The following is a 12,236-nucleotide window of genomic DNA, read 5'->3' on the forward strand; positions in this document are numbered from 1 at the left end:
AATCGGAGAGGAATGGGACTGGGGATCACATAAAATGCCCAAAAAGAGGGACTGACAAAAAAATTAATCAGGGTCGAGCAAAGGAGGATAAAAAAAAGTCCCACCTGTGTCAATCTCTAGTGGTGGAAGGCGGCCAGTCAAGGAAGTCAACTAACTGGTATCGCCATGGGTTCAAAAGCTCTCACAGAATTGCCATCAGATTGGAGGGCAAGTACATTGTAATAACCAGCTGCTATTTTTGCGTGGAGACATGACGTGTGAGTATGTCCACCACATAGATTCAGAGAGGTGACATCATTTACCTCAGGAGGAAGTGACAGGATCAGGAAGGGGTGGAGCTGGCAACAACACAAGCCATCCAACCACTGGGATCGGGGAACAAATTAATCAGGATTGGACACAGCAAGATAAAAGAAATCACCCCAGTGTCACCCTCTAGTGGTCAATGACCATATATATATATATATATATATATATATATATATATATATATATATATATATATATATATATATATATATATATATATATATATATATATAGCTTGGTTACCAATTGGAGTAGATGGAAATACTGTATAAGCTGCTAAGAGCTTAGTGGAACAATTTTGGACTATAAGTCCATATTTGGCACTAAAGGAAAAGCTCACTGTGAGTGTTTAAATACTGACAGGGACTCAGAAATAGACTAAAACCAGAGGCTTGATTAAAGTTGCCTGACTGCAGTTTGGTTGAGAAGTGTTGGACATGGACACCTAAGGCAGATACTGACACTGGGTGGCTGAGATAGTAAAATGTGCACGCAGCAAAGACTCAGGTATAAAAGAGCCATCTGCCAGCACTGGATCACAGGTAGAAATGGTTTTTACTTCACAACATGAAAGCTCCTGTCAGGCAGACTACTGAGGCCGCCATGTCCAGACATCAAATGTGAAAAAAAGGGGGTTTTGATTTTGAATTATTCAAGTTCACATGGACTCAGCAGCTGCAGACTGCACAGATAAAAACCCATGACCAAATATTTCCAGTTTTATATCATTACTGAGCAAACTGCACAATATGTCAGGATTTTGGCAGGCATAATTACTGTGACTTGGGTGCTCCACTGTAAAGGTCACTTTAACACAATACCTAAGGTCATATGGCAATGTCCATTCCATATCCTCTGGCCTCACCTGGACTTCCTCTCCGTGTGTTCATCCTGTTACCCCATACTGATCCTTCCAGTCCCTGCCCAAATGTTTCCACTCAAGTTATGTGCAGCCTGACTGTGGTTTTCACCTGCTGCTCCAATTAAATCCTTTTTATTTACTCCCGTCAGAGATGCCTCAATAGTTTGAACATTAACTGGCATCCAGTGAGCTGAACTGAACCGAAAACAAGCGTGTTTCATTCTGATGAAAGTCAAACAGCCTTTCTTGCTGCTACACTAACAGAGACACGACATGATCAGACACGATTCCTCAAAGATATTAAAAGTGCTATGAACTGGGGGAGCTGATGGGAAGGCTGTGACAAGTACCATCTAAAAATGAAACGCAGCTAATACTACCTCTGACTGAATACATTAACAGATACACAGTGTTATTCTTTTTAGCATTTTGTTGAAAACATTATTCTCAGGGTTCTCAGGGTACAAATCAGACTCAAATTATTTGCCTGTCGTATCCCTTTAATATGGTATCTACTGTATATACATAAGATGTGCTTCCTTTATCATCAACGGATTGCACAACCAATATGTTCAGTCTAAGCTGGCACACTGCTGACACAATTGATGCCACACAGGATGAAGAAAATGGAGAAAATGTTAATCTCCTGTCAGTTACAACAAAGACTTAAACGGCTGATAAAAAAACAGTATCAAGTCAATGTGAAAACACTTCTCCACACTGAAATACTGGATTGTTTTGCCCATGTAAACAACACTGCCAATAATATTTCCTGTATTCATACAGGGTGTTACGTTGTTTTGGGTCACAGGAATCATCACTTGCCTTCACATCCACCACTGCATTAATCTGTCCGACTACACTGGATGACACATTTGCGGTATTTGATATTTTGGACATTTGGACCATTATTAGCATGTATTTTGATTGTGTTGTTGATGAGTCACTGTTGTTAAGACGAAATGAGAATGATGATGGGTAGGTGCATTGTTGTGAGTGCGAGAGAATGGAGGAATACGTACTGTAAGGTACACATTCATATTGGACTTCCAGGTATTTGTAGGTCCCAGGACAAGGGTCAGGAAATACGTCTGGTCCAGCCACGACGGCACACTGGGTCCGGTTATTACATCTGAAAACAGAGAAAAGGTCATTTTAGTTAAAAAGAACAGAGCACCAATTGCAACAGCAACAATAAGCCTGTTCTTCTGAATAGCCACAACATACAGGAGCGCATTTGTTAGATTAGTGGTTAATGAAGTTGAAAGTATTTAATTCTGTAGCAGTAATTAGGAAGATTATGAAGCTCTGCTGTTTATGAAAAAGATTCTTAAATATACATGAACTGAGCCAGATTTCTGTATTTGGATATTTTAAAGGGCTGCCCCAGCACTTTCACACATCAGGTTCAGGTTAACTGCCATGGATATTACTACTCAACTTGTGAAAAAACTGGAGTTTAAAAAGAATTGTATTTTTAAAAGACAATGAAGGTCCAATGAAAAGACACTTTCAAGTCGGCCTTTGTTGCTTTGACTTCGATCGTCTGTTTAAACTTGACTCTCATAAGTGCCCCAGTTTTATGGAAGTGCAATACTAAGTAGCAGTAGTATATATTTTCCCACTGAATTACAATTGTTCTTGACTATTAGTTCTCACAAGAGCACATATAACAGTTTTAACATGATTAAATAGGGGTTATGAACCCAGTCTTGAAAAGTGTCTGAGTTTGAGTTGAATTACTGTTTCAATAAAGTGAATAAAAACAATTAAGTACTGCATTTTAATGAATATATCTGGAAGAACTGGTTGCAGTGATGTATGATACATCTCATCTTCTAAACCCTTAAAAACACATTTTTATACAAGAGTCTAACTTATAAACTGTTTTAAAAGGTTTATTGTACTCTTGCTTTAGATACATAGTATTTATAGGGTCTTAAAATCACATGACTAACTGATAGACGACATACACGACAAGAAAACGGGAAACAAAGACGGACAACGCCCAGATTAAGACAAGAGTAATAACCATGGTATATTGGAGCAGAGCTGCGTGATATGTTTATTAGATTATGAAGTTCGGTGGTCAAGTGTCATGGTTAAAGTCATCTGGTAAAGGTGAAAGTCACGGACCTGCTGCCAGGCTTTAAACCACGTACAGGTTACATTGTTCACACAGCATGATGGATGGTGGTGGTGCTGGTGATGGAGGAAGGGTGTGTGTGTGGGGGAGGGTGGGGGGTGGATGGGGGTGTAGACACAATCAACTGAGTGCGAAATCAGCTCCAACGTGAAATGTAGGTCTTCATTAAAAAACACAATTACAGTGCCGGTGGTGTTCTCATGTGCCATTTTGGTTTTGGCAGTCATCAATCAAAGCCCCACTTCATATGCACAGAGAGCCTCCCGCCACACATAATAGCGACACTTATCTCACAACATTAACTCTTAAACGTTTTGTCAAGTATTGATCTGTCTGTGTGCTGTTTGCAAAACTGGAGAACAGGATATGAAGGTTGGTCCGGCTTCTGTCCGAGAGCCCACTCTGTATGTGATCCTGGTGGAGCCTGATGCTGCAAGCTACAGTACACAGGATCGCTATCCATCAAATCCATACTCATTTACACTCTACCATTATCTTGCAATATATAAAAGGTATTTATTCCCCAGTAAGGTGCTTCACAGTGTAAGTCTTGTGAAGGTCAAGGCGAGGTCTGACACAATGATTCATACGCCACAATTAAAGGATTCTCTACACCTTAATTAACATTGATTGGCTGCCGACTAATCAATCGAACCAGTGAGGGACAAGCAAAAAGGGGCCCATCTCATTTCAAACCGAGCCAGTAATGAGATATGGTCTGCCGAGTGTCTCCCATGCAAGCTTTATGGGTTCATGAACCCACCCTTACCCACGCTGCCCCCCCCCCCCCCCCCACCCACGTCACTCACTCACTCACTTCACTCAGCTGTCTGCAGCATGTCCCAGCCTATGAAGAGTTAATTCCCAGGCAGTAAATGCCAGTCAAATAAATAAGGGGGTCAAGCCCATGAAACTGAGAAACAATTACAGAGGCAGGCTTCTCGTCTCTGCACCCTTCCTCCTCACTACCATATGTGGTTTATTCTGTGTAGAACTGGGGGGTTTTGTAATCAGTGGCTGAGAACACAAGTTAAGATTAAGTGTCACATAGAATTAGAAGTGAGATGGATAGAGGAGATGTAACCAGCCAGAGGTTGGAGCAGAGACACAAACACTTGCATGGATGGACATGCACACACATACAGTTCATTTGCTAGCAACATAGAAAAAGCTCTTCCACTTGTTTGTTACTGAAAACCATTCAAATGGACAACATGAATGTATTTTGTGATTCAACAAATCTGCCTAAGAAGTTAAGCCAGGACCAAATCTAGAATTTTAATCTTAGTTTTTAATAACTTCCTCTTCCTCTTGAGGGATTAAACATCATAATGTGTATTTAACGTGGATTTCAAACTTAATTCCAGCCTTAACATCTATCTTGACCTGCATTCAAAAATCCCTTTTATCACTGCTGTGCATTTTTACCTCTGCACACACAGACACAAATACCTCCTGATCGGTTTTCCGTTAAGTGTCCTGAAGGCACCTACGTATTGCGAGGGAATAAAATAAGGTGGAGAAATAATTACAATTAAATGTATTAAGCACAAATCAATGGCAGAGTAGGGTGGGGGATCGATTGCGGGAGAAGCTGCCCATACCACGTGCCACAACGACTTCACAATTACCAATTAGGGGGGTAATCAGGATTTCATCAGACACTTGGCTCTGATGGAGCCCTTTGAACCGGTAGGGGGAGAGGGAAATGGATTCTCTTTGACTGATGTATTCACATATGTATGCAGTTTACATACGCACTATAGGAGGAAGTAGACAGCAGGTGGTGAGATAGCACTGAAGGATACATGCTCTAACTGTGGAAGCTCCGGTTCTCCAAGCAAATGAAAAACAAAAGGATGTACACAAAGCAGTTAATTCTGGTTTTATCAAGTCACTACTAGACATATAATGACAGCAAATGATAAAGGATTACGCCGTTGTCTGGATGGAACACTGTACACAAGCTAAGTCTTTAAAAAGAGGACAAAAAATGTGATTTTGCAGTTTGCCCACCAACGGCCGCTTTCTATCTGCATCCTGGCTTTTTCCTCCCTCCTAGCTTTTTCCTCCTGTTCCCTCGTCTGCTGTTTGTTATAACTGGCAGATTCGAGCTCAGACTGCCAGCTGACAAGGGGAGATGTGGCACAAAGCACCAGAGCCCTGTGTAAGCACTAACTGTAATCACTATAATCGCTGGCTGATCCCACTGCTGCCTCTGATGACAGTATGTGGGTTGAGTCCCCTCAGTCTAGTGACCTCTGACACGGGACAAAAATAAATATATGAATGAATGAATGGGTGAATGAATCAATTAATGAATAAAGAGGAAAAAAACAAGTCTGAGATAGAACCAGTGTAGTTACTGTCAAAGCTACACAGATTTGTCCACATTGGAGAGCAACAGAAGATAAGTGGTGTGCACCACTGTTCCCTTTCAGTGATTTATATCAGGAGGAAACCATCAACCAAGTGGAAGGAGAGAAAGGTTCACCTGCTTTTAAAGGTTCAGCTAGAAAAAAAAAAAAAATCTATGCTGAATCTGCCTCCAACATGCCAAATTGCTTTGAGTGATTTTCCATAGAATCCATATCAAAGAAGTTTGCCTGAAGTAAGTCAAACAAGAGTGGAGACGGTTCAGCCGGCATTCAGCATTGAGGGGACGTCTCTGGAGTTCTTCCACAGTTCGTATATGTTTGATGAAACAGTCCCTGTCAGGGAGCGCAAACTCTCCATTTGCTTTCAGTTAAGAAGAGCAAACACATCCAAACTGCCTCACCTCCAAGAAAATCCACACACATATTGGTATCAGTTCTTGTGTTAAGAAGAGAAACAGATGCACGAGGTGCTTTTGGGACTGAGGGTGTGTGCGGAGACAAAGTGTTGTTTTATGTGCACACTGCAGTGTGTGTCTGTGTGCCAGGCTGTGCACACACTTGTAAGAGTTTGTATTTGTGAGAAAGAGGATGTGTGTGGATTGTGAGAAGCGAGTGCGGGGAAAAAAAAAAGTGACGGATGGGTCAATATCCACGTCTCTCTGTTGGGACCCATTACGCTTTAGTGATGGTCTTCGCCACCCATGGTCGACTTCATTCATTATCTTTCCAAGCTGCACGCCACAGCATCCATCTTTTCTCATTCAGCCTGTCTCCTGGTGCAGCACAAAAAAAAAAAAAACAACCTATAAAACTCCCATGAAAACCTTAAAAAAATGTTCCAAGAAGAAGGGAGGCAGCGGCCTTGAGTAGAACCAAGAAGTATTAAAGGGCAACAGCTGAATGTCAATTAGTGCAGCTCCTTTACAGAAAGAGGAATTATCAGTGGATGTCCCTGTGGAAGCCTATTGTTCACGTAGAGAAGCTTGTTAAGGAGCGTATGTATCAAGTTTTCTGTTGTGGAGCTGCTGCAGAGTGTAATATAATGTATCTTTTATTCAGTATGTTCCAATTATTTGGAGTTACTTCGAAGATACCCCAAGCTGGGGATTATCAAATAAACTCTAACAACCATGCTAATGCTCTGTAAGTGCTCGGGAGGGTTGGGTGTATGTGATTGAATCCAATGAAAGTGCACTGATTTCGTTAACTCCTCCTGTAAGCACATGGATCACCACTTGGCAAGGGGCGTTTCTAAGTGAGAAAATGATTTCCGAAAAAAAATATTTCATTTCGGTGATAGTTGTTGTTAGTCAGTACACCTGGAGAGGGGCATAGCAGTGTGACACCTACTATAATAAGCACAGTGCCCAGTCACACCAGGAAGTATCACAGCAAATTTAATTTGCGCCTCCTCGTCTTTGGCGTGGTGACGACCTGCATTTCGTCCTGTGGCGTCTGTTGATTGCGACTAGTTTCATATGGTGGGAAAACAGATATGAAAAGGAAATCTCTATTGATCTCTGCTGGTGTTGCTTCCCATTTAGCAAACAAAGGTTATACTGAAGATGCAATACAGCTTATATGATAGCTCTGTCCATTCTGGACTCTCACTTTCTCCCCATCACTGGCACTGCCAAGCAGGTTTGCAGTTGTTCAAAGGTGCACATTTGCATGTCAAAGGTCACCAAAGTTGACCTCTATGTGATCTACGTATGCTGTCAATCCCACTGTAATGAACAGTTCCACCAATTTCACACATCTAAGTATTTTAATAAGTACTAGTGCATGTGTGCTGTTGAAGTTTGAAAATAAAAAAAAGAAAAAAAAAGTAATCTGGGAGTGTGGAGGAGTGAGTTTACCACACCTCTTTAGCCCACTGCTCATCAAAGCTAGGTTAGCAGCTTGAAGCTACTTTAGCTGCTACTAGCATATAACACTATAAATTTCCGACAACACTGTTGGTGGCTGAGTTGCATTGTGGGTTATGTAGGCACCAGGTTTTAATAAGGAAGTATATTGCATGAAATTTAAAATAAATACATAAATACATAAATAGATAAATAAATAAATAAAAAGACAACAACCCTGGTCGTCTTTCAAGCAGTGCATATTCCGAATGTTGTTTTGCACAAAATGTATGTAATATGGAAGGACAGATAAGCACAAGCACAAACAGCCTGAGCTTTAATGAGATCTATTATAGGATTCCATAAGGGGATATACCAGTTTACCAAACAGCCTGTAATACATGAGATGCCAGTCAGCATCAGCAGAGATTTAGCCGGTCTGTTATCCATGTTAAATACATATTCAAACAATCTACACAGAGATCCTTCACACCTGCATACAGAAACACACCTCCGACCAATTATCTATAATTGCTGACTACATTCTACCGAGTCCACCTGACAAATTCTGTCTATATTCCAAAGCTGAGTTTGTTTCCAAAACACTGAAAGAGCTGCTCAGTGCAGATTATAAAGCAGAAGAGGAAGATGGAGAGTGAATGTATACGACGACCATAGAATGGCTGAGTGTGGGTGTGGAGGATTTAACGTGAATCACTGAAGGGGCTCACTGTTCTCAAGTGCTTAAGATCACATGGCACCACAAAAACATGGATGAACGTGGTACATGCAAATGAACGCATGCACCTACACATTCAACAGATGATCGATCACCGTGAATAGCCACAGACGATGGCGACGGCTGTATTTGAGATTAACACATTGCTGCATCGCCTGCCTACTGGGTGGCATTAGCAACATGCAAATGAAAAACCGAAAAAACAAACAAAAAAAAGCAAACATCAAGCCTTGTCAGACTGTTTGCACAAACACTATGGGTGACAAAACATCAGCCATATTCCTCTTTTTTTTTTTTTTTTTTTTTTTTTTTTTACAGGATTAACTGTGTGGAACTAAGCAGAAATGAATAAAGCAGCAAGTGACTGTTCAGTATCGGGAAGATGGAGTGTTTATGTGCAGGAGCTATATGCATGACCTTTCTCAGGCTCTATTAAGTATGGAATAAGAGTTTCATTAGGGGTGGTCAAACAAAGGTCAAGATTGATCATCTCTCATGAACTACTTCCACTGCTTACATAAAGTCAGTGCTATTTCTAAAAAAAAAAAAAAAGTGAGCATCTCGAGCTCATTTTTCGCTCCTGACAAGCATAATCCCTCTTAGCCATTCACACAGATTAGTAGTTTTCATAAGATTTTTACATCACACAGTTTTCCCTCTCTCTAATATTGTATTTGGGAGATAAGCCGCAGTTCATCCCAATTCAACAACAAGCTGAGGAAAATACAGTGGCACCAAGGCACTATAACTCCGGATGGAGGGAGAGGATCAACTGGAACATGGACTTCTTGAGCATTTCAAAATTTGAGTTCACACTGAGAAGTTATGGATGGAGGCGACATATGGATTCATCTATGAGGTCCTTTGCTTGGCTACAGGCCGAGAGCCCTAAAGTGAAGCACAAGCTCAGCTTGATAAACACATGCTTTTCCTGCTACGCTGTGTGTTTGGACGAGTGGGCACTTTCACCGAGGTGATGACAAAAATAATATTTTGTAACTGAGAAGAGAGATCAGGCTTGTTTATGGCTCACAGTGATGGATGAGACAAATATAAACACCGATCACAACATATTTCCTTCTCTGATTTGTTCTCTTTGTACATTCACCCTGTGACTGATGAAGAAATCCTGCCTCACAGTTTATCTACAGCATTTTTTATCATGACCACTTCGTATGCAGAAGGCACATATCTAGTGCTATTTTCAGAGACTGTATATTCAATAATATGTATTTAGCAATGTCAACTACATGAAAACAGTCTGCAGGGCAAAGGCTCATGTCTATAGCTGCGGTCACTAGTTCAAGTTACTGACGCTTTGTCCTCCAGCAGTTGCTAGTGCCTGAATGCAGCACAGCAGGTTTCTTTGTATGTTGATGTGTATATTTAGTATGTTTATTCAACACATTTTAATTACACATCTGCTTTAGTTTATTAGGCTTTTATATGAGGATTGAAGCAATAATGCACTGATGTGAAACAATCACAAAATAAATCATTTAAAATATCAATTTACTGTAGACATCTAACTGGCTGTGCGCACCAAAATTCTCTTAAAGTAACCGGAGACTGAGTTGCACTGATTTTTCTGGGCTGTTACCTTCTTTACAGCACATAGATTCAAGATCAGGCCAGACAAAGGTTACGACCTCAGGGCATGCACTCCTCCCAAGAGGGAGCGTTGCTTCTTAGGAGGGATTTATTTACTTCAGGTTGGCTGCTCCTTGCAGTCAGGTCTTAACCATGAGATGTTTCATGAGAGCAGAGGAATTTGAACTGACCCCATTTAAGCTGATGAGCTGTGGTAATAAACAGCACTAGCACTTAGAATACATGTAGACTTCGCTCAAAAGAAGCAAAGTGCACATTATGTGAATTTTAAGGAATCTACCTGAAGCATTTTGACCTGTTACATCGTCTTGCACAGGATGTGAGTGAAAAAACAAAGATCTTCAAAGATACATGTCCTATTATATTCATATTTATATTTATATACTGGCTGTGGTTAAATCTTAACTCTTCACCCTAACAGTTTGCTACATTCTCCAGTCTGCTAGTGGAGAGCTAAAACAAGCTATTTGTGCAGAGCATTTAGTATATGTCTACATACTGTATATCTTGCTTTTGTTTTTTTTTGGGTGAAAAAGACTTGATCATATTTACATAAGCCCTGGAACAAGGAGCTATTGTAATTTCTTTGCAGGAATTCTGAATACGACTCGTGCTCTTGGTATTTTGACGGAGTAGTAATCCAGCTGCAGACAGATCAAACTTGCTCCGCTCGCCTCTTTGAAATTAATCCATCTCTTTTGGTGCCACAACAGGTATTAGGTGATGCAATTTCTCTCTCCACCTGAAAGGTCAATCCGTGATTCTGCACATGCTGTAGACATCTATCTGGCTGTGCGCGCCAAAATTCTCCTAAAGTATAAATTTGGCACATGCTGGGAAGAGCTGGGGGAGTTAGACGCTTCCAAATTCAACATTAGGAAAGAAATAAGTAAAAGAAACACTGATCCAAATAAATCCAGTAGAATTGCTTTCATAGGGGCTGTGCAGTAAAAGTTTATATTACAGATGTATTGTTTAAATTATACAATAAAAAGCTTGGTCCTGTAGGATCATTAATTTAGATGAGTGTTTGACTTCAATGGTATTCTTTCACACACTGCTAATATACAACCATTCTTGTGAATACAATAGAGCTCATGTAATGAATCCTCACTGACATCAATGCAAGGCCCTTCTCATACATGCATTCACATGTACAGCTTATCTCTGCTTTCAAGGCGGGGACACAGCGAGTGGTCCTCTTGAGCACAGACATGAGTGTCTGTCTCAAAAGGGCAAAGATAAACTTGGCAGAATAATCCTCGGCTATTTTCCCTTAGATGTCTGCAGATGCACATATGAAAATTGCGCAGCTCAAAAAGAAAAAAAGAGAGAGCAAAGAATAATGTTTTGTTTAAACTTCATAGTGATTCCAAGTTCTGCCAATATTAGTTTAAATATCGCTCTCACACACACTCTGAACCACAACCTTGTAGCCGGAGTGGAAATTCCAATAAATAATGCATTATCTGCACTCTATTTTCTTTGTTTTATGCCGTGGATGAACTGAATCCATCACTAATGTTTATTGAAATAATATAGTTTCCACACAGATGATAGCTGTTATTATCCTCTCTCCACTCACAACGTGGCAACAATTAGAGAAGTGGCTAGGAAGCAGAGTTATGTGTAAATTATGTCATCATATGTGCAGACATGTATGATTTACATGATGCAGCAGCCATGACAGTGACTGATTAAAACGCCAGCTTCGAGTAGTCTGCCTTTATATCCCCTGACTGCTCTCATTTAAAACAAGGCAACAGGGATCTCTGACATCTCAACATACAAACCGTGACAGTTCATAAGATCCAATATAGAATCTTCTCTGATCATTTCCCTTGAGGTGGCTGTTTCCCTCAGTTCTGATCAGTAAGTAACATGTCAATTGTCTTGAAGCTTTTGCATCGGACAGATTTATTCCTCACAGCAAAACACACTGTTTAGCAACCTCAATAAAAGCCTCAACCTGCGAGCTGATTTAGGGCTGAATGTAATTTGTATGCATGGAGTCACTGGAAGCAGGAGGTATTATTATTTTGAGACAGATTGTTACTGAGTCAAATGGGTAAAAAGAAAAGTTATTTCCACTAGCTTCGGGACAATAGTTCATTAAGACGTGTTTTGAAATCTGTTGCCATGAGAAGAATAGGCATTGATTGGAAAAGCACTTTCCCTCCTCCTCCTCCCCCTCTCCCAAACCATGAGACTAATCTGCTGAAAGTGATGTTCATTACACAAAGCCTGATAACCCATTTTTAATACATCTCTCCCATTAAAAGTAAACATACAAATAAAGCTCAGTGTGCGATCTAAATATGTGTCACTCTGTCAAAAACAAGAA

At 40.5% G+C, this 12,236-nt stretch overlaps 1 protein-coding gene across 9 annotated transcripts in view; it reads right to left on the bottom strand.

Annotated features, from left to right (window-relative positions):
- Nucleotides 1-12,236, bottom strand: part of LOC139621274 (adhesion G protein-coupled receptor L3) — a 205,386-nt gene that overhangs the window by 96,534 nt on the left and 96,616 nt on the right. For all 9 annotated transcript variants that reach the window (XM_071477567.1, XM_071477568.1, XM_071477570.1 and 6 more), the window contains one exon: nucleotides 2,194-2,303. In XM_071477567.1, the coding sequence (XP_071333668.1) occupies nucleotides 2,194-2,303 (110 nt within the window). The remainder of the gene's footprint in view (nucleotides 1-2,193; nucleotides 2,304-12,236) is intronic.

This window comes from Trachinotus anak, unplaced genomic scaffold (genome assembly GCF_046630095.1).
Source record: "Trachinotus anak isolate AG129_WGS33_773 ecotype Australia unplaced genomic scaffold, CSIRO_AGI_Tana_v1 ptg000005l, whole genome shotgun sequence".
Classification (NCBI taxonomy): domain Eukaryota; kingdom Metazoa; phylum Chordata; class Actinopteri; order Carangiformes; family Carangidae; genus Trachinotus; species Trachinotus anak.